This window comes from Lissotriton helveticus, chromosome 10, assembly GCF_964261635.1.
Source record: "Lissotriton helveticus chromosome 10, aLisHel1.1, whole genome shotgun sequence".
Taxonomy (NCBI): domain Eukaryota; kingdom Metazoa; phylum Chordata; class Amphibia; order Caudata; family Salamandridae; genus Lissotriton; species Lissotriton helveticus.
In genome coordinates, this window is record NC_136071.1 from 141,012,137 (window position 1) to 141,033,138 (window position 21,002).

The window sequence follows — 21,002 nt, forward strand, 5'->3', positions numbered from 1 at the left end:
CCGTGACCGACATCGTGCAGTCGCAATCCTCGCAGTGCTTAAAGCCAGGCATCCCTACAGCACCGATCGGAGTCGTGAAGACTTCGAAAAATGACCAAAAAGTTAGTCAAAAATTGACTACGGGTTACTGCTTTTTCCAGGTCTGCGCTTGCTGGCGCGGAAAAAAGAAGAACTGACGTCAGCACGCGGAGGCGGCGTCTAAGTACTCCGACGACGTCATCACAGCGCCCACGACGGACGCGGAGCCGCAGACGACGCCCTCCGATGCGCAAGGGTACTACTACGCAAAAATTTCCGGATCCAGTCTGACGCCTGGGGATATTCTAAGGTAAGGAATCTAATACTAACGTGTCTCTTTCAGATATGCTCAGCACTACACTCTAGTTGCTTAACTGCTCACCCACACTACTACACAAGAGGGCATTTGCGGTGTCATTTATGCATCTGTAAGTGGAGTGGTGTGGCTCACTGGTTAGAGGCGGCAGACCCGGGAGCAGAAGTCGGCCCGGGACCAGGGTTCAATTCCCGACGCGGCAGGGTCGTGGACCAGGGTCAGCGGACTCGACAATTCTCGCCTCGGTGCCTACTCTAACCTGGGGTCCCACTCGGCAACTCTGGGCATTAGCTTGCCTAATCTCCACAACGGCCCCATCAACGCCGGGGATGCCTGGCTCCACCTTGGGGATTCCCAGTAGGGACCATCCCACAGGGAAAGCCAGGACGGGTTCCCCAGCGGTATACAGCGCCGGGACGCCCCTTTGCTGGGGCAGCTTTGCGCTTTACAAGTATACGACATTTAACATTTATTTATTTATTTAAACCAGTTGGGGTTTGCTTGCACTCTTTACCCTCATTTTGGTCCACTATATAAAGAGCCAGCTTTCTACAGAGATTACATTAAATAAGTGAGGGCCAAATTAAGGTCACATTGGGGTATCACAAAAGAAACATATGCTGTAGCCCTTCCAAACGTTTACTTAAACAAGGAGGGCAGATCTGGCAACAATAAGCTGGAAGGGCTGATAGATAACCTTTAACAGTCCCCCCCCAAAAAACCAAGTCTTGTCGGGCAAGGAAACAAAACAAATAACAGAATGTCAGATAACTTGGCCCGGAGGAGGTCAGTCCAGCATGTGCCACACCGAACCAAAACTTTGTCCCAATGACAATGGCTTATACCATTTTCGTCGGGGGAGCCTGGCTGCAAAGATGACCTCAACCACTTCCGGAAGAACAAAAAAGGCAGTCTGGAATTGTTGCAGTTTGCGAGATGGATTGAAAAGGCCCACAGAGCGTGCAGTAGCCCTACACTCCATAAACACTTTAAAGTGGAATTAGCCTTGTCCTCGAACAGGCGAGTTCCCGTTGAAGGGTTTCTACTTCAGGGAGGCCTGTACACTGCCTGAGAGCCCAGTGAATTGCAGTCACACATGGAGGCGAATGGCAACATTGGTGCCCATGACCCACCTATTGGTGCCTATGACCCACCTGTTGGAAATCACTGTTGTCCAAGCCAAAATGAATTATCAACTTGACCACATCCTAGTCGTCTTGAATCGCCTGAGCCAGAACATGTGAAAGGTATTCGGGCACACCATGGGGTATGTGTGCCACTGAATCCCAAAGAGTGTTGGAGTAATGAGCAAACAAATAGCTGGCGTTAACCGATCAGACCGCCAGGCTGGTGGAAGAAAATATAAGTCTGCCAAACGTTTACAACCGATTAGAAAAGAATTGTCGGAATGAAGCGGTTGTTGGTGGCTGGCAATCTGTCAATTGACTCTGGGGCAGGAACAAGGATTGGTAAAAGACTCCAATAAGGTATCCATTGGTTCCTGTTAAATGAAAGAAGGGGCTCAGAAGAGGTTCGCTTCAGTTGGAGAACTTAACCTCCAAAGTGGGGAGCTGGAAGTCATGAACTTTTGCCGCCCGCATGGCTCAGGAAGCAGATTCCTCTGTGGCTGGTCCAGGTGGTAAGAGGAGACCCATTCCCAGGGAGATATCATGAACATTAGCCTCCTGTAAGTCCTTGTACCAATTATAATCCTGGTTGGGTTGAGTGAACTTATCACCCATTAAATGGTGCCTTGGGCAGGACTTCGGGTCGAGGTTGAACTGGCATCGACTCGGCATCAGAGAGAACAATTGAACCATCTCCTCTGGCATCGATGGAGTCGGCATTGGCATCAAAGTTCCTCAGGTGCGGGGTAGGTCATGGTGCTGGCTGCGGGGTCAGGTCTGGAGCCGGAAGTAAGATGGGCTGGGAGAATCAAATTACGCAGTGTGCAAACCCACCAGTGGAACTCCAGATGGAAGGTCTCTTGGCTCCTTGGGCTCCAAAGGCAAGGATCTTATGAACTAGAGCATGGATTTGATCTTCTGTGGCTGTTTGTCCCAGAAACTTGGTTTAGGCCAGAATTAGTTGCAGGATCAGCTCCAACGTCATCTGACTTCGGAAGAGAGGTCGAGAGGTGAGCACCACTCTCGGGCCAGCTCTGCCAAATGTGAGTGGCACAAGGGAGCGGAATACCACTTTAGTTTCTTATACTTCTTTTTTGACTCAAGTGATGATTTAGACCACAACAAAGACCGGCCTCTCAAACGGCTTCATCGACTCCAGGAGCAGGATCGGACTTTGAACACTTGGAGCGGTGTCGATGAGGAGTCCTTTTGTGTTTGGCAATGTAGAGCTTTGCCTCGAAGTCCCCTGATGGCCTATAGGTTAATTGACACCCAGTTGCAACAGGCCTTGGCTTAGTGATGCAACACTGGCATACCTGGTGGGGATGTATCATAGATATTAGTTTATGACAGTCCCTACAGGGTTTGAAATCTGACGTTTTTGAGAGTAACATCCATTGCACACTGAAAAAAAAGTTGAGATGCACAAAGGACACACCGGATCCGTGTCTAGTGGGGAGGATAGAAAAGAACTGATGTCAGCGCGCAGGGGTGGCTATGAATGTCATTTCTGAAGAAGAGCGGCATTAGTGCGGAGCCATAAGGCGACACCTAACAGCACGCCGAGGTACTGCTGACATTTTTCTGAATCCAGTCTGATGCATTAGGAACATTTCAAAAGGTGAGGATTCTGCAGCTAGAAGTGTCTATCAGAAATTAAGTAATAAAATAATTTTGCAATAAATTTATAACAATAATTTCAGGTTTGTTTTAACTTGTTAACATCTTAATGTTATAATCACCTTCAAAAATATTTTTTATGAACTCCTTTTGACAATTAAATTATTCAATATTCATTAATGTTTAATATAAATTATTTTCATAAATTTCATTTAAAAATCAATACTCTGATTATATACATATATGTACACATATATGTAGAAGTGTATAGATACATTTAAACAATAATTTATACTTACCTGCAGAGTAAAAGCAAGAAATCCGATGTAATGACTCCTGATGTGATAACTGCAATGTAAAGACTCCAGATGTAAGGCTGTCAAAGTACTGGCAGCACAGACACTGTGCCCATTGTTAACCTATTCCATGAAGTAAGGAGATGGCAAACCCAAATTGTGGGAGGTCTGTGAGACCGGATGTTGAAAGGAGGCAACTGTACAATTATCAAAAAGATCCGATACTGAAAAATATAGTTTACCTTTGAAATACTTACTGAGATCAGATTGCAGTTAAACTGTTGAAGCAATGTCTGTCCTCACCTGTTTCCCCACTTTCGATTGCAACCAATGAGGTACTCCATAACTTTCTTGATATTTTCAATTTCTCCATGGCAACAGTTGAGCAGTAAGGGCAGCCTTGACTGGATAAGAGAACTGGCATCCTCCTCTGAGCTTTGACTTCTGGTTTCAGACTCTGTCAGGATCAATTCCACCAGGCAGACCAATTCTGGTGCTTTTAGTTGTAGCACAAATTCATCACGCCGTTTCTGTAAAATGACAGTCACACTTCTTATGATACAATGTAATGAAATACCTTATGTCACTTTTGCAAAAAGTACTCCACACTTTTAGTTGAGCTATGTTAATTTACCTCCATCTCTACCAGTTTGAGGGCAAGTAAATGAGGGTGGGAATGCCACAAAGTGCCAAAAACAGATATTACATGAGATTTTGGTGGTGGAAGAGTTTTGATGGTTAGATTCAGAGTGAATATTCCAAAGGGATGGCAGAAAGGCTGCCATCTAGACTCTGCACTCATGAACGTGTCCTTTCGCTTCAAATTCTCAGTAACAAAAACTTTACTTATCTGTAACAATCAGATTGCAGCTTATAGTGCAGAAAATTTGCTTGCTGCATAATACTGCCCTCTCGTGTGCATGTTGCTTTTCTAAAAAAAGGAGGAGGTTTTGGTTTTGAGGTGACTTGATACCTTCCCCCAAAATCCACCACACTCCAGAACACAAACTCCACCTCTGACTGTCTTTCTCCCCTAAGGGTAGGAGTAAGTGATGTACTGATGTAAAGCAGTACATTGTTTGTGTAATGGAAGAGAAAAATGAATCTAGAGAAAAACGAATGTAGCAAAACAGACTAAAAAACATCTCACTGTGAGCTCACATCAGGGAGGTCATTGGTAATGGGGGTTCCCTTTTCTTCTGTATAGGGTAAGCTTGAAATTCTTCTGAAGCGCAAGTTACTACTTGTGTAGTGATATATCTGTAAGAGACATTAGTTAGTGATAGCTTCCTTTCCTTAGAATATCCCCAGGTGTCAGAATGGATCCGGAAAGTTTTGCTTAGCAGTACCCCTGCGCGTCAGTAGGTGGAGTCCTGCAGCTCCGCGTCAGTTACTGGCGTCGTAAACGCCGAGATGACGTCACGGAGACTACTTAGGTGCCACCCATGCGCGTGGACGTCAGTTCTATACACGACTTTCCGCGCCAGGAACGCAGAGCCATGCAAGATACTGACCATTGGTGCATAAAACTAGGGCCCTGAAAGGGATTACCATAACCCCAGCAATCAGTTCGCAGAACGGGGAGGATGGGTGGGGCGGTAAGGAATCTATCACTAACTAATGTCTCTTACAGATATATCGTTACACAAGAGATATCGTGTGCATCTGAAAGAGACACGTTAGTGATAGATTCCTTACCTTAGAATAGATACCCCAGCAATACCAACCCTGGTGGTGGGTTTGCGAACAGGATTACACCAGAAAGTCACGGAACATAGAACGGCCCAAAAAGCTGTCTCTCCGAACCTGACTGTCAAGGACCTGACTGTCAAGGCAGTAGTGCTTGGTAAACGTGTGTAGAGAGGCCCACGTAGCTGCCTGACAAATTTAATTCAAGGGAACACCACGTCCCAAGGCAGTAGTGGTTGCCGTTGCCCTGGTGGAATGGGCACGCAGCCCCACAGGAGGCTCCTTCTTAGCCAACGAGTAACAGGCCTTGATGCAGAGGACAACCCACCGAGAGATAGACCGTTTCTGCACGGCCCGACTTTTTTTGGCACCCACGTATCCAACAAAGAGCTGGTCATCCACCCGGAACTGTTGTGTACACTGCAGATAGAAAGGGAGCGCCCGTTTTGGGTCCAGACGGTGGAGCCTCTTCTCTTGCCTAGAAGGATGCGGAGGCGAAAAGAAGGTGGGCAAAGTGATGGTCTGCCCGATGTGGAAGGGCATGACAACCTTTGGCAAGAAAGAAGGACGGGTCCTCAGAACCACCTTGTCCGGATGAACAGAGAGGAAAGGAGGTTTAGAAGAGAGAGCCTGGAGCTCACTCACCCTTCTGGAACAGGTGATAGCTACCAGGAAAGCAGTCTTGAGAGTGAGAAGACGTAAAGGGGCAGTTATGAAGAGGCTCAAAGGGAGCGCAGACCAGAAAAGTCAAGACAAGATTCAAGTCCACTGAGGCATTATGAAAGGCACGGGTGGAAATGTATGCGTAATGCCTTTAAGGAAATGGTTAACAACCGGGGACTGAAAAAGAGAAGGCTGATCTGGAATGTGAGAAGTTGGCCTGGTATATGATGTCCACTATTCTAGTGAGACACCTGGCACGAGTCCAATCGACCCTTATTGATGATGGTTGTAAAGTCAACTAGCTATCCTAGTGGTAGCTGTGGAGAACAGCCTTCAGGCTAAGACTTTAGAGGCGAGTTAAGCAAGTTGTTTTACCAATTATAACCCCTTGAGTACCAAATGAAAGCACACCACACAAGGTACATATCAAATATATATGTATTTATTCTAAACACAACCCCTCTGCACTCTTTATGAGGTCAGAGGTAAAAGTACAAAACAAGGAACTTAATTAGCATACGGTAAGTTGCACAGTATACGTTATGCCCTAGGGGCCTCACAAACCATATACTAAAATAGTGGTATAAGAACCACATCTGGGATAGAAAGCAGGTCTAGGGCCTGTGGAATCGCTGGGGCTTCTAGGAACAACCAAAGGTTAGGAAGTAGGAGGCCCACGGGAGACACGTGCAGTGTCTAAACACAGCCGCGGGTTACCATTGATTTTCTATGGGAAACAAACAAGTTACAAAGTTACAATTTAAGGACACTTCCGAGTGAACTACGAACCCTTTTAGACTAGAACACTTTGAGAGTCAAGACCCACAGGAGCACCGGAGTACCCATGTTACCTCACCCACAGAAGCCGGGTGCATAGGTGCCTTTTGGGGTCGGCTTTCGTCGTTGTTTTCAATGGAGAGCAGCAAAGAAGTGCTGCAGGCGACCAGAGGAAAAGTGTCCGGGTGGATTGAAGATCTGAAGAACCTGAAAGCAGAAGGGACAGCATCTGGGTCACTTGCCAGTGACCAGGATGGCGATGGGAAGCTGCCAGCCAATGTCGGGTGTTTTCAGGTGAAAGAGGTGAAGCTTGTCTCTTCAGCCACGTGGTCCAGGAGCTGGATTCGAGCTGTCCCACGAAGGATGTAGTTGACTGCGGTGTCGGTATCCGGATTGGACCCAACAAGCCTTAGCAAACCCAATCCACACAGGATATCGAGATGGGCTTCAGTGCAGACCAGCAAGGTCTGAGGAACTTCTCCTTTGCAGGGAAGTTGGAGCAAGCCTGGAGCAACCAGGAAAGCAAAGTAGTTTCAAGTTTGGTCTTCTTGGGGGCTCACTAGCCAACCGGTCAGGAACCGCGAAGACACGTCGAGCTGAAATGCACAAAGCGGGCCCACAGGACACTCGTGGAGTGTGGGCCTCTGAGCTTCTGTGACAAAGGTGCTTAGGGCTGGGGCTTCAAGCACCCCAATGCACAACTTCGGGATACCTCGGGAAGTAGGTGCAGGTTGCAAAATGCAGGATGTCCAGTAGTTCCAGTCCCACGTCTCACATGTCCGCTACGGGTCTCAGCTTTGCTGGGAGCTCGGGTCAGCATCAGAGATGTATGGAAGGCTGTGTCCTGTGTCGCGGCTTCTTCTGGATCCGGCAGAAGCCTCGAAAATGCAGACCGGCAAAGATGTAGTTGGTGCCTGTTTGAACAGGGTGGTCACTCCTTGACCACAAGGGAGATTTCTTCCGTCTTCCAGTCAATATGGAATGTCGAAGGTCCAAGATATATGTTGCAGAGTTTCGTCCAGGGTAATCTAAAGTCCTGGGGACTGGGGTTCGATACTTATAGTAAGTTTAGGGGTTGGACTAACTGTAAGGTCCCTCCTATGGGTGGACCAGGGGAGGGGGTGGTTACACCCCTTCCCCTTTGTCCAGTTTCGCGCCGGAGCCGGGGCTGAGCCCCCCAGCAACCGGTTTGAACTGGGAAATGCATGGAGCACCTTGTGTGCCCCAGGCAGTGTCTGAAAAGCATTCACTGAATGCAACCCACCCTGCCCCAATACACTAAAGCCTGTCTGGGGGAGGTGCCAGCACCTCCCTGGACAGGCAACCTATTGTCCTGGCCTCCCCTCCCCATATTTTGATAAAGCCAAACCAAAGTTAGCATTAACCGCAAGGATTATAATGCACTTAAGAGTATATGGTATGGCTATATCATAGAACAGCTATAAGGAGATAGTTCCGAAAGCTGCAGAGGGGCTCATCTCATGCTAGGGCACCCTCTCACATAAAACCAAGCACTCTGCCTCCAGGATGGTCAAAGCCTGCCATAGGAGTAACTTATAGGTTTATATATATATATATCAAACCTCTCTCAAAGAAAGAGCAGGAGCCCGTGGGGAACGTCACAAACTTCCTTTATTGCAGCTGTATTGGCAAATGCATTTCGGCCTCAGTCGGCCTTCATCAGTGCCAGGGTCTTAACAATAGGCTGTGCAAAGTGCGTTTTTAAATTTCATCACGCCCCACTTCAATTGGTGCAAGTCCGCTCCACCCCTTATGATGTCTGTCACAAGCACCATTCGCAGTCCCGGTGGACCACAGCTCCCAGGAGATAGATAGATAGATAGATAGATAGATAGATAGATAGATAGATAGATAGATAGATAGATAGATAGATAGATAGATATGTATGTATACTATATCTAGGTAAGGGTTGATTACACCACCTTACCCAGGTTGCAATTGCAGACCTGTGGTGTCAGTTTGGAGGGCCAGCCAGGGGTGGCATAATACATGCTGCAGCCCCTGGCTGCCTTGGGTGCACCTATGCCCTGGGTACCTAGGGTACACTATACAGGGGCTCACAAGGGCGACCCAGTAACCAATCTGGTATGTACCTAAAGTACATGGTATCAATTTAGAGAGAGAACAGCTAGGCTGTGGGCCTGATTAGCAGGGCCACAGCCATACTAAAGTCGATAAACCAGTGAATCACAGCAAAAAGTGGGGGTAACCATAGGAAGCAGACCCTACTCTCCTACATGGAAGCCATAGAAAGGCGGAGATGGCCGAAAGATAACCTTTGATAGTGCCCAGAGCAGAAACCTGCTTGGCCAAAGAGAGAAGGAACAGAAGGACCTCGGAAAGAGGGGCAGAAAGGGGATACAGAGCCTTTGCTGTGCACCATGCCACAGATTTGTTCCACCTGCAGGCGTATACCGTTTTAGTGGAGGGATGCCTGGCTACCAACATAACGTTACAGACTTCGGAAGGGAGGTCGAAAGCTGTCAACTGTCGCCGCTCAATCTCCACGCATGGAGGTGGAGGCTGGACAGGTTCGGGTGAAGGACCATCCCCTGCTGCTGCGACAAAAGATCCTCCCGGAGAGGCAGACGGATCGGGGGATCGACCGCCATGCTGAGTAGCTCGGGATACCAGTATCTTCGTGCCCAATCCGGAGCCACAAGGATGTCTTGGGCTCGGTCGAGCTTGATCTTCTTCAGCACTCTGGGCAAAAGTGGTTTAGGCGGAAAGGCGTACAACAGGCCGCAACGCCACTTGTGACGAAAAGCGTCGCCGAGCGAGTGCCGCCTTGGAAATTCCAACACACAGAACTGATGACATTGCGCGTTCTCTTCGGTGACAAATAGATCTAACCAAGGCTCTCCCCACTGCTGAAAGAGACCTTGCGCTACGTCAGACGCAGGCGTGATCCATCAAGCACCGGCGGCTGAGTTTGTCCACCCTGGCGTTCAGAGAACCTGCCAGGTGTTGAACCTCCAAGGTAATGCCTTGATGTTCCAGCCATGTCCAGAGGCGCAGAGCCTCCTGACATAGGGTCTAGGACCCCCCCCCCCCCCTGTTTGTTGCAATACCACATGGCGGTGGTGTTGTCCGTGAACACCTGCACCACACTTCCACGGACAGAGGGAAGGAATGCCTTCAGTGCAAGTCGGATCGCCCGCAGCTCCAAAAGGTTGATATGGAGACCAGAGGCCTCTGATCTCCACCTCCCCCAAGTGGCCTCCCCATCCCAGGAAGGACACATCTGTCACCACTGTGTGCTCTGGTTGGGGAAGGGAGAGGGATCTGCCACTGACCCAATCTCAATTCGTGAGCCACCACTGCAATTGTTGAGCAGTGCCCTCTGAGATCTTGACATGATCGAACAGGTTGCCCTGATGCTGCACCCACTGGAACTTCAGGTCCCACTGCAGAGCTCGCATATGCCATCAGGCATGTGTCACCTGCAGGATGCAGGAGGCCATCAGGCCCAGAAGCCAGAGTGTCAACCTGAATGAAACCCAGGATAGAGGCCGAAAGATCGGAAACATAGCCTGAATATCCCGGACTCGCTGTTCGGGAGGATAAACCCGAAACAGCATCAAATCCAGAACCGCTCCGATGAAGGGGAGCTTCTGAGAGGGACTCAGGTGCGACTTCGGCACATTGATGGAAAACCCCAGCAGATGCAGGAGGTCGGCCGTATTCTGAAGGTGGCTGACGACTGTTTGGGACGAGCCCGCCTTTAAATGTTAAATGTTAAATGTCGTATACTTGTAAAGCGCACAGCTGCCCCAGCAAAGGGGCGTCCCGGCGCTGTATACCGCTGGGGAACCCATCCTGGCTTTCCCTGTGAGATGGTCCCTCCTGGGCATCTCCAAGGTGAAGACAAGCATCCCCGGCACTGATGGGGCCGTCAGTGGAGATTAAGCAAGCTATTGCCCAGAGTTGCTGAGTGGGACCCATGGTTGGAGTAGGCACCGAGGCGAAAATTATCGAGTCCGCTGACCATGGCCCAAGACCCTGCCGCGTCGGGAATCGAACCCTGGTCCCGGGCCGACCTCTGCTTCCGGGTCTGCCGCCTCTAACCTGTGAGCCACGCCACTCCACGACAACCAGTTGTCGAGGTAGGGGGAAGACGGACACCCCTGACCTGCGCAGGTGAGCTGCGACCACCGCCATCACTTTCATGAACACCCGCGGGGCGCTGTTAAGGCCGAAGGGGAGCACGGCAAACTGAAAATGCTACTGGCCTACCGTGAACCGCAGGTAATGCCGGTGGGCTTGCAGGACAGGGATGTGAAAATAAGCGTTCTGCAAGTCCAACGCTACCATCCAGTCTCCAGGGTCGAGGGCAGCCAGGACCAGAGTCAGCATTTTGAATTTCTCCTTCCGGAGGAAGCGATTGACGTCCCGGAGGTCCAAGATGGGGTGCAGGCCCCCCTTGTCCTTCTTAGGGACCAGAAAGTAGTGGGAATAACAACCACTCCCTACGTCCTGCCTGGGAACGCACTCGATGGCCCCCTTGGCCAAGAGGGCCGTGACTTCCTGCCAAAGAAGCGCAAGATGGTCCCCCGACATGTGGTGGCACCGAGGTGGCATGGCCGGAGGGAAGGACTGAAAGGGGAGGGAATAACCCTTGCGGTTAATTTGCAGCACCCATTTGTCCGACGTGATATCGCACCAGTGGGGGAGGTGGGGGTGGACCCTGCCACCTACCGGCGTGGGGTGCTCCATAAAGCACGGACTAGGAAGTTTTGGAGGAAGGAGCAGCGGAGGTGGAGGTGGACTCACCCGCGTGCTGATTCCCCTACCCGCCACGGCCGCGCTGGGGCTGGGTCTGCACAGGCTTGTTGGAGGAACGTGCCTGGGTACCTCTGCCCTGGCCCCGAAAGGAACGAAAACCAGGAGGGGCTGGTTCTTAGCAGAAAGACCCAAAGACTTGGCCGTGGCCCGCGAGTCCTTAAAACGCTCCAAGGCGCTGACGGCCTTATCGCCGAACAAGCGGGTGCCGTCGAAGGGTATATCCATGAGCGAGCTTTGGACATCGGGCGAGAACCCAGTTGAACGTAACCAGGCGTGGCGTCGCAACGCCACCCTTGTAGACATCGCCCTGCCCAACGAGTCTGCGGTGTCCAAACCACACCGAATGGCGAACTTAGCCGCATCCGTTCCTTCAGCAATCGCTTTAGAAAGGACAGCCTGGACTTCCTTAGGACACTGAGGCAACACCTGAGCAACGGTATCCTACACTGCGGGAGAGTATCGGCCCAACAAGAAGGCGGTGTTCACCGACTGCAGCCCCAAGCTGGCCGAAGAGAACAACCGCTTACCAAACTGTTTCTTGGAGTCCTTATCCGGCGGAGCCGTGGGAAAGGTACTCTGTGACGTCGAGGCCTGGATGACCAGACTCTCAGGCGTGGGACGGGTGGTCAGAAAGGCAGGGTCGCCCGGCGTCGGCATCTGGCAACGTTTTTATGCACCGGAGCCCCAGTGGCTGGCCGCGACCAGGTGCCCAAGATGACGTCAGTAAGGGCATCATTGAAGGGAAGCAACGGCTCCAACGAAGTAGACGCCGTTTGGAGAACCTCCATGAGGAGGTTGGTTTTGAGGGCCACTGTGGGGAGGTCCAGATTGAGGGCTTCAGCAGCCCGAAGGAGCACCATCGTGTAGGAAGCACCCTCCTCCATAGTAGGTGGAGGAGAGGCAAACCCTGGGTCAGAAGAGACATCGAGGTCGCCGGCGTCCTCCAAGTCGTTCACCCAATCCTGCTCGGAGTCACACTGCCGGACCAGGGGGTCCTCGGATCCTTCCCAGTCCTCCTCCGCCTTCGGCACTTGAGGGGCCGGTCGTGGCGGCAGGGCCGTAGAAGGGACAAACGGCGCCGGCCGGGGCCGGACCTGCGCCGTCTCCCAATGCGGATCCTAGGCCGGAACAAAACGGTCCTGGAACCGGGGCAAGGGCGGAAGGAACGGCACCCAATGCGGCGCCGTGGGTGGAGCCGACGGCGGTGCCGGGGCAGGAGCCGGCAAAGCTGCACCTCGTGGCGCTGGGGCCGGAGCCACCAGCGTAGGATCCTGTGGCGCCGGGGCTGGATCCGCTGGCTGAGCCGCCAGGTCGACAGGGTCTGGACACGGGACCGTGGGGCCCGAAGGCGCGCCGGCGGGAGCCCGGTGCCTTAAAAGGCGATCCATGGCAGCAATAAACCCTTGCACCTGTTCAGGAGTCACTGACGGACTCATGTAGGGCGGATAGACCATGGGACTCCCAGCCTCCAGAGGAGCCCCTGTCCCCCTCGTCCGCCTCCGAGGAGCGACGGGGGGACGTCAGAGAGCGAACGCGCTTCTTCGACTTCTTTTTATGGCGTCCGAAGGCGAAGACTTGGAGCCCAAGGAGCGATGGCTCCGGTCCCGTGATCGGTCCTGGGAACAGCCCCTAGCCCCGGAGCGGCGGTGAGACGAATGCCGGACCTCCAGCAATTTCCGGTGCCGCTCTCTCAAGGCCTTCGGGCCATGGCTCGCCAGTCCCGGGAGTCGTGATCAGCCTCCAGGCAGTAGAGGCAAACATCCTGGGGGTCTGCCACCAGCAGGCCCCACAGGACTTAAAGCCAGGCATCCCTACGTGCACCAGAGAAAAAAAAGAGGGGAGACAAAAGCGCCTTGATGTAGAAGTTTCCAGGTCTGTAAAAACAACAGTACCAGAACACTTGAATAGATGTCCAAGCCCAATGGGAGAAAATTAAACAATCTAAGGTGGAGTCTGTGTCCTAGTCATAGTAAAAAAAAAAAGTTGTAATATCTTTTCCACATTGCAAAATCCTGCTTCAGTGGCTTAGGCTACAGCTGTTTGGCATCCAGTTGGCCTCCTGCAATGTAACCTTGCATGGGTTCTACAGCAGGTGCTCCCTTGGAAGTTTAATAAATTCAATGAGTATAGTGCGGTTTCCAGGGGAGGTATCATGAGTCACCTTGAAACTGAAAACTCTTTTTCAAAAGAAACATCTAGCAACATCCGCACACAACAATAGATGGCAGGAGTATGCACAGCATGTGATCTACAGTAGCACATTTTGCAAACATGCACTACCTACAGTTTGTAGTTGCTCCTCCTTTTAATTTGGAAATAAATGTATTCACTTACCTGCGGTGTTCGCTGATCCCTGCCTTGCCAGATGCGAGGAATGTGGATACAGGCCCACAAGAAATCCAGAGAGGCGGATGGATCAAACCTGAGAAGCCAAAAATGAATATTACAAACAAATAACAGACGAGCAAGACTATTGCAGAAAACTTTTAGAAACAAATCTATTTCCAGGCCATTACCTGCAGCAGAGAAGAAGCAAATATCTGAGGATCAATTTGGAAACCTTTCACAAACCTAATCCTATGAAGAACATGATGGCTACTCTTATGTCATCACTGATTTCTTACCTAGAAATATCCTTGTGTACCATATCTTCAGAAATACATAATCAATAAGTAACTTAGCTTTGGTAACACTCTTTCTTGTGGATGCTCTATCTACCCACAGATTCCTCTCACCTTGTGAATATCCCTCGGTGCTAAACTGGATCTGAAGATTTTTCTCAGCAATTTCCTAGTGTGACGGTAGGTAGCGACACATGGCTCAGAGTGGGGTCCATCTCACCACAGAAGTAACGTTGAGGCAACATTTAAATGCTACCCCTGCTTGTAAATGTAAATGTAAATGTAAAGGTATTTATATAGCGCAAATCACCGAGCGGTTTCTAAGCGCTTGCTTAGGGAACCCGTCCTGGTATTCCCCTGTGAGATAACCCCGGCAGGGTATCCGCAAGGTGAAAGCCAGGCATCCCACCGCGAGGGGCCGTTGTGGAGATTAAGCAAGCTATTGCCCAGAGTCGCAGAGTGTGAACCCGTGAATCGAGTAGGCACCGGAGCGAGAATTGTCGAGTCCGTGGACATTTTAGGACTCAAGACCCCGCCGAGCCGGGAATTGAACCCTGGTCCCGGGCTGACCTCTGCTTCCAGGTCTGCCTCCTCTAACCAGTGAGCCACACTTCTCCACAAGTGCTTCTGCTTGTCAACGTCAGTTTCTTTCTATCTGTCCGTGCCATTGGAAGCTGAGCTATGCATTAATTAGATTTGCCAGTGTGCAGAACGGGAAGGTCGGTGAGGAATCCGAAGTTAGACTATACACCAGAAAGAGCGTTACAACAAGTATGCAACTCATTATTCTGATGGATACTTCTAACAGCAGATTCCTCAACTTCTGGACGGATATCAGAACAGCACCTCCCCAGGTGGTGGGTCTGTGAAACAGCTCAGACAAGGACCAAATGGAAAAAGTGTCTCTCTCATCAGACCTGGCTATCAAGGCAGTAGTACTTTGTGAACATTGAACGGACGCTCATGTCGCAGTCTAGCAGATGTCCTTGTGCCAGGGCAGCGGTAGTAGCCTTGGCGCTGGTAAAACTCTATGGAGGGCAGTTCCTAGCCAGTGCATAGCAGAACTGTATGCAGATGACTATCCTCCTTGAAATTATTCTCTTCTGCACCGCCTAATACATATGGGTTGCTGCAAACCACACAAAGAGTTGCTTGTTCGCCCGATGTTCCTTGCTGCGATCGATACATAAGCTCAGGTTCTCTTGGAGTCCAAGCAATGGAGTCTCTTCCTCTTTGAATGGGTGAGGTGGAGCAAAGAGCATCAAAAGATTGATAGACTGTCCGTTGTGAAAAGGCATCACAACATTTGGAAGAAACGCCGCCTTAGCCCTGAGCACTAGTCTGTCTGGGAGGAGGTGGCATACAGTTGTTTGCCTGAAGATGCCTGTAACTCGCTCACGTGATGAGCTGATGTGATCGCTATGAGAAACACTGTCCTAAGAGTTCATAGATAGAGGGCAGCTGTGCACCGGTTCGAATGAAGTGCACATCAAGAAAGTACGTACAAAATTAGCGTTTCATTGTGACATTATAAAAGGTTTTGGCAGAAACATGGGAGTCAGCCCTTTTATAAAAAAAATTAAAAACATCATGATAGGTAATTTAAACAATGATAACTGACCAGGAAAACGTAAGGAAGCTGATAAGGCCAACAAGTAACCTATTACAGTAGTCACAGCAAGTTCTTGCTGGGTTAGAGAGAGAGAGCAAACCCTAAAACATCAGACAACTGGAATTGTAAAGATTGAATCGGCCCATGCAACATACTTTTCCCAGCATTCAGCATAGATGGTTTTGGTGGATGGACACCAATATTCCCTACTTCAGGAGGAATGTCAAAAGCAGTTAACTGTTACTGTTTAAACTGTACGCATGGAGGTGTAGGTTGTGTAGGGCCAGATGCAGAACTCTGCTGCCCTGCTGCTATAACAGAAAGTTCTCCAAAAACCACAGCTGGATCGGAGGACCGGTGTTCATGGCCAGATGTTCTGGGTACCAATCTCTGTTGGCCCAATCCAGGACCAATAAGGTGACTTGGGTTCGGTTATTTATGATGATCTTCAATACTTTGGGGAAGAGATTTAGTGGCAGGAAGCTGTACAGGAGTCCAGATCTCCATTCCAGGTCAAAGGCAACCAGAGGTAGAATTGCCTGGGGAACTCCAATGTGCAAAAGTTTGGACAACCGTGTTCTCGGCATCAGTGAAAAGATCAAGCCAGCGTTCTCCCCACCCCCCCCCCCCCCCCACGACAGAAGATGCCCCGCACCACCTCTGGGTATAATAGCTGTTAATGATCAACTAGGCACTGCCAACTGAGTTTGGAACCCCTGGTGCTTAAAGATCCTGGAAGGTGGTGTACTACTTGGAAGCTGCCCTGACGACTCAAGAAGTTCCAAGAGATAGAAAGCCTCCTGGCACAGGATCCATGATTCCATTCCACCCTGCTTATTGCAGTACCACATGGTGGTGTTTGTGAGGACCTGCGATCAATCCACCTTGATAGACAGGGTGAAGGATTTTAGTGCCAAGCTAATCACTGATGTGAAGGCATGTTTTCACCAGAGTTGAGATGATTCCTCTGAACTCCAGCTCTCCCAGATCTTCCAGCCCAGCAATGATGCATCTATCACAACGGTTAGTTCTTAGTGAGGTAGGGAGAGGGGTCTACCACCGGTCCAACTGCGTTCTAGCAGCCACCAGAACAGATCCTTTGTGGTCCTCTCAGACACCTGGATTGAATCTGACAGTACTTGGTGTTGATCCACTGCAGAGCCTGCATTTGCCACCTCTCATGGTCCACATTTAGGATGCAGGAGGCCAAGAATACTCCAAGCTACCCTAAAGAGATTCGGGTCAAAGGTCGAAACATTGGGATCATAGCCTGAATGTCCTAGACTCGGAAGGTGGAGGGAGGGCCCGAAACTGCCCCAATGCAGAATGGCCCCAACCGAGGGGAGCTGCTTCGAAGGTGTGAGGTGTGACTTTGGCATGTTGATTGAGAACCTCATAAGAGGTTCATCTTCATCTAACGGTGGTCTACAAGAGTCTGAGGCGAGCTTGCCTTGAGCAGCCAGTCATCGAGACATGGGAAGACTGGTACTTCCAACCTCCGTAAATGCGCTGCTACCACAAACATCACCTATATGAATATCCAAAGGGCACTGGTGAGGCTGAAGAATACCACAGAGAACTGAAAGCACTCATGGTCCACCTGTAATCGGGAGGTCTGTAGGATTGCAGGACGGGGATGTGGAAATATGTTCCATTCAAATCCAATGCCAGCATTCAGTCTACTAGATCCAGGGAAGACAAAACTTGACCCAGGGTAAGCTTCGTGAAATAGTAATTCTTGAGAAAGACGTTCAGAGGGCGAAGGTCTGGAACAGTCCTCCACCTTTCTTTGGCACCAGGAAATAATGGGAGTAGCACCCAGTCCCTATGTTTGGTGCCAGTACCATCTAGATAGCCCCCTTGTCCAAGAGGGCTTCAACTTATCTTTGGAGGATGGACGAGTGGCCGTCCATTGGTCACTGAGGTGTGAGTAGCAGATAAGAAGGCGTTGAGAGAAAAGATAGGGAGTAGCTATTATTGACAATCTCTAGTTTTCATCTGTCTCATGTAATGCTACCCTAGGAGGTAATAACTTATCCTGCATACAACAGGGAGCCAGTGTGCATCAAAGGGCAAACTAAAGGTGTTATGAAGCAGTGGCAGAAGGGGCTGGAGAGTGGGTAGTACGTTGCCCCCGAGTACCTAGATACGGTCAGATGGATCCCTGACCTTTCTCTTAAAAGGGCTGGGAGGTCTGTTGCTGTCGATAAAGGTGTATGCATTGTCTTTGCTGTATGACTCTTCCGAAGCCTCAAAAAGGGTGATATTGTTGGGGATACTGCCACTCAGGCTTAGAGAGGCCAATGGAGAGCGCTGTTGCTTTGCTAGACTTAAAACGCCCCAGTGCCGAGTCCCCTACGTCCCCGAAGACACAGGTGCCATCGAATGGCATATTCATCAGTGACATGTGGACGTCACTGGAGAAGCCCATGTATCTCATCTAAGAACAGCACTGAAATACCATGCTTGTATCAACTGCCTTACCAAGTGGTGTAAAGTGCCAACCTGAGAATGTACTTTGCAACATCTTGCCTGGCCTGTATTATTTGCTACAAATTGGCACATGCATGACCTGGGAATGCAGGCAATATTTTGCTCACCATGTCCCATAATGTGGGAATAACTTCCTAAGAAGCAACATTAGACTAACCTAAGGTTCCAATCTGGAGGAATGGTAGGAAAGGAATTAGAGTTGAGCCTGTTAGATGTCATTTACACCCCAAGACATTCAGGGGTGGGGAGCTGATGTAGGAAAGATGGATCCCCAGGGCAAGTCTATGTCACCATGCGATTTAACGGTTTATGAAAGGGGAAGAACCAGGCTTTGCCCAAATGCCCATTAAGGTGTCCATATGGGCTTCACTGAATGTGAGAGGTGTTTTGAGGAAGTCTGCCCTGGCTGAAAAACTTAAAACAAGGCTGAAGGCAGCTGAGATAACCATGGCAAATGTTGCAGATTGCTCTGTGGGATGTCCAGGTGGAGGGTAGAGGCTGGTTTCAGGTGACATATCAAGACCACTGGCATCTTGGAAATCCAAAAACAAATTCTAATAAATTTGGGAGTTATCATCTCCGTCATCATGATAGGGTTCGGGGTCATAGAACCATTGTGGTTAAAAAACACAAAGTGCCCCTTCTGTGTCCAAAATCCGAATGAGGCTGGTTGGGTTGTGTTGAGGTCAAAGTGGGCGTGACTTATGTCTAGGTCACAGCGGACTTGTTTCTGAAAGGACAATTAGTTCTTCCTCCAGCATCAATGGATGGGGACAGGTGAGGATATCAGTGCTGGGTGTGAAGTCAGAGCAGGCATTGGGATGGGAACCGGAGCAGGGTCAAGAGGGACAGCCAGAATTGGGATGAACTAGAAGCCTCCTCAGATCCTTGGAAACCTGAAGTACGACAGATTAAAGGGTGTCGTAAACTGGCAACATGGCCTTTTTGAAGGCTATGAGCTGTTGCAGAGGGTTTGATGGGCCCGAAACTCGGGCTGGATAGGGACAAATTGCAGAATCGGTTCCGCAGTCGGAGACCAGAACCAAGATCAAACGGCACCCTGAAGTTCGCTCAACTTCCCTTGACAAGGAATGGCTGGAAGAAGAAGAATCGGGTTTTACCTTTTACCTTCTTTTGGTTCTTTTTTGTCTTTGACTTACCCGACGACTTGGAAGCTCACCTCTAAAGAGTGCAAGAACGCATCTGCGTGCTACACTTCGAACAAGACCATCCTGGTCTGCTTTCTATCGGTGTTCAACCATATAGAGCATGACCTTGTGGTTTTAGTTTCACCAAAGCACAGTTGTGGCAGGAATTCAAGTCATGTGAGGAGCCCACACACAAACTTTGTGCAGGCAAGTCACCAACATCTGCTGATGGCAGTCTTTGGGGGGTTTGAAGTTTGTCAATTTAGGGGGAGATATTTACAGTTGCACATTGTAAAAAATGTTGCAGGGAACTTTCTGTGGCTGATCGAAAAATGAGGGAGTGAGCCTCACATCAGAAAGCACAGAAAGATAGGAACTGACATTGATGCACAGAGCTGGTGTTTTTATGTGCCCCGGTTGTCACTTTGGGATTGGACAGACCCAATGCGGAGCCTCATCACGCCACGTACCAGCGCATGAGGGAATTGCTGAGAAAAACCTCCAGATCCTGTCTGACGCCTAATGGCATTCACAAGGAATCTTCAGTTAACAGTATGAAGGCTTAATATTGCACCTCAGTGAGCAGGTCACACATCCTAGTCAGGCACAAGACACCACAAACATAAAGCATGCACGTCAGACACTGGCATCTTGCACTAAGGGAATGACAAAGTATGAGACAAAGTGAAAAACTCCATTAGAGAAATTGGAATGTTTTTGAAAAACACATGCAAAAACTTTGAGGCAACCTCGTGTTGCCGGAGAATCCTAACTGTAGTGCATTAAGAAAAAAGGAATGACTGACATCACAGTGGATGGTGTCTTTTTGGATCTGCTTCATAACCTCTGGTAGGGACACCCTGGGGGGGTTTTGGTTGACACAACTTTGTCATACCTTCTAGCTTGATGTGCGGATCGCTGAACATTTTCCAAATCTAGCTAACCAACCGGTTCTAGAGGAGGACTCTGCAATAAGAAAGCTTACTTTCTAAATATGCTTCCAGAGTTAAAGGTCAAATAGCTGGAGGTTAACTGTGATCAGTAAAGCAATTGGCAACCGTTTGAGATTATTCATTCTGCCTGCGAATTTCACAAAATGAACACGATTCACATGTTACTGGCATGTGGGAGGAAATGAGTTTTACAGAGAATAACATTTCCTCTTGGGATGCATTTCCGTTCTTTCCCTCCTTATACTGCTGAGACCTTGAAAGAGAAAACGTCTTCCGTTGCTCAGCCAATCAAGTGAGATAACAGCTCCATTGCCTATTTTTTGAACATTCAATTTACAATGTCTGCCAAATGGCAAATATTCACTGGCAATATTCAATTAAAAAACAGAGAAAGACTATGCTCTTTCACTTGATCTGAAAGCTGGTACGTACCTAAGCTCTCTCTGCTTGCTGAGCAAAATACTGATGCACCGGTGCAAAGTTGTCCAGTTGGATTGGTGAGTCAGGACCGTCAGCAGATAAGGGCGAAAAGAAAGTACCTGGCATCCTGGGGTACCTTTCACCTTAAAAAAAAAAAAGTTATTAGGAAATTTACAAAGGGAAACTTAAGATGCGGTCCTGAATAAATTACAAACTTTCCCTTTTAGTGCATCATTCCACAACTAAAACCAGTGTTATACAAATAAACAACCGAGAAGAATAACAGCTATGGAATATACAAAGCAATTTAGAGTAGTTGCTTCTCTATTATTTCAGCCAGTTTAATTCATGTAGGTCTGTTCGCGTACAATCAGCTCAATGCATTCTTCAGTCAATTCACAATCATGCTGTATTATTTTTTCATTTTGTGCCATATAATTTTG

At 49.3% G+C, this 21,002-nt stretch overlaps 1 protein-coding gene across 1 annotated transcript in view; it reads right to left on the reverse strand.

The window, feature by feature from the left end:
- INTS1 (integrator complex subunit 1) overlaps window positions 1-21,002 on the reverse strand; it is a 526,883-nt gene that overhangs the window by 114,529 nt on the left and 391,352 nt on the right. The window contains 3 exon segments of the mRNA XM_078664951.1: window positions 3,681-3,907; window positions 13,647-13,734; window positions 20,572-20,702. Of these exon segments, the coding sequence (XP_078521077.1) occupies window positions 3,681-3,907; window positions 13,647-13,734; window positions 20,572-20,702 (446 nt within the window).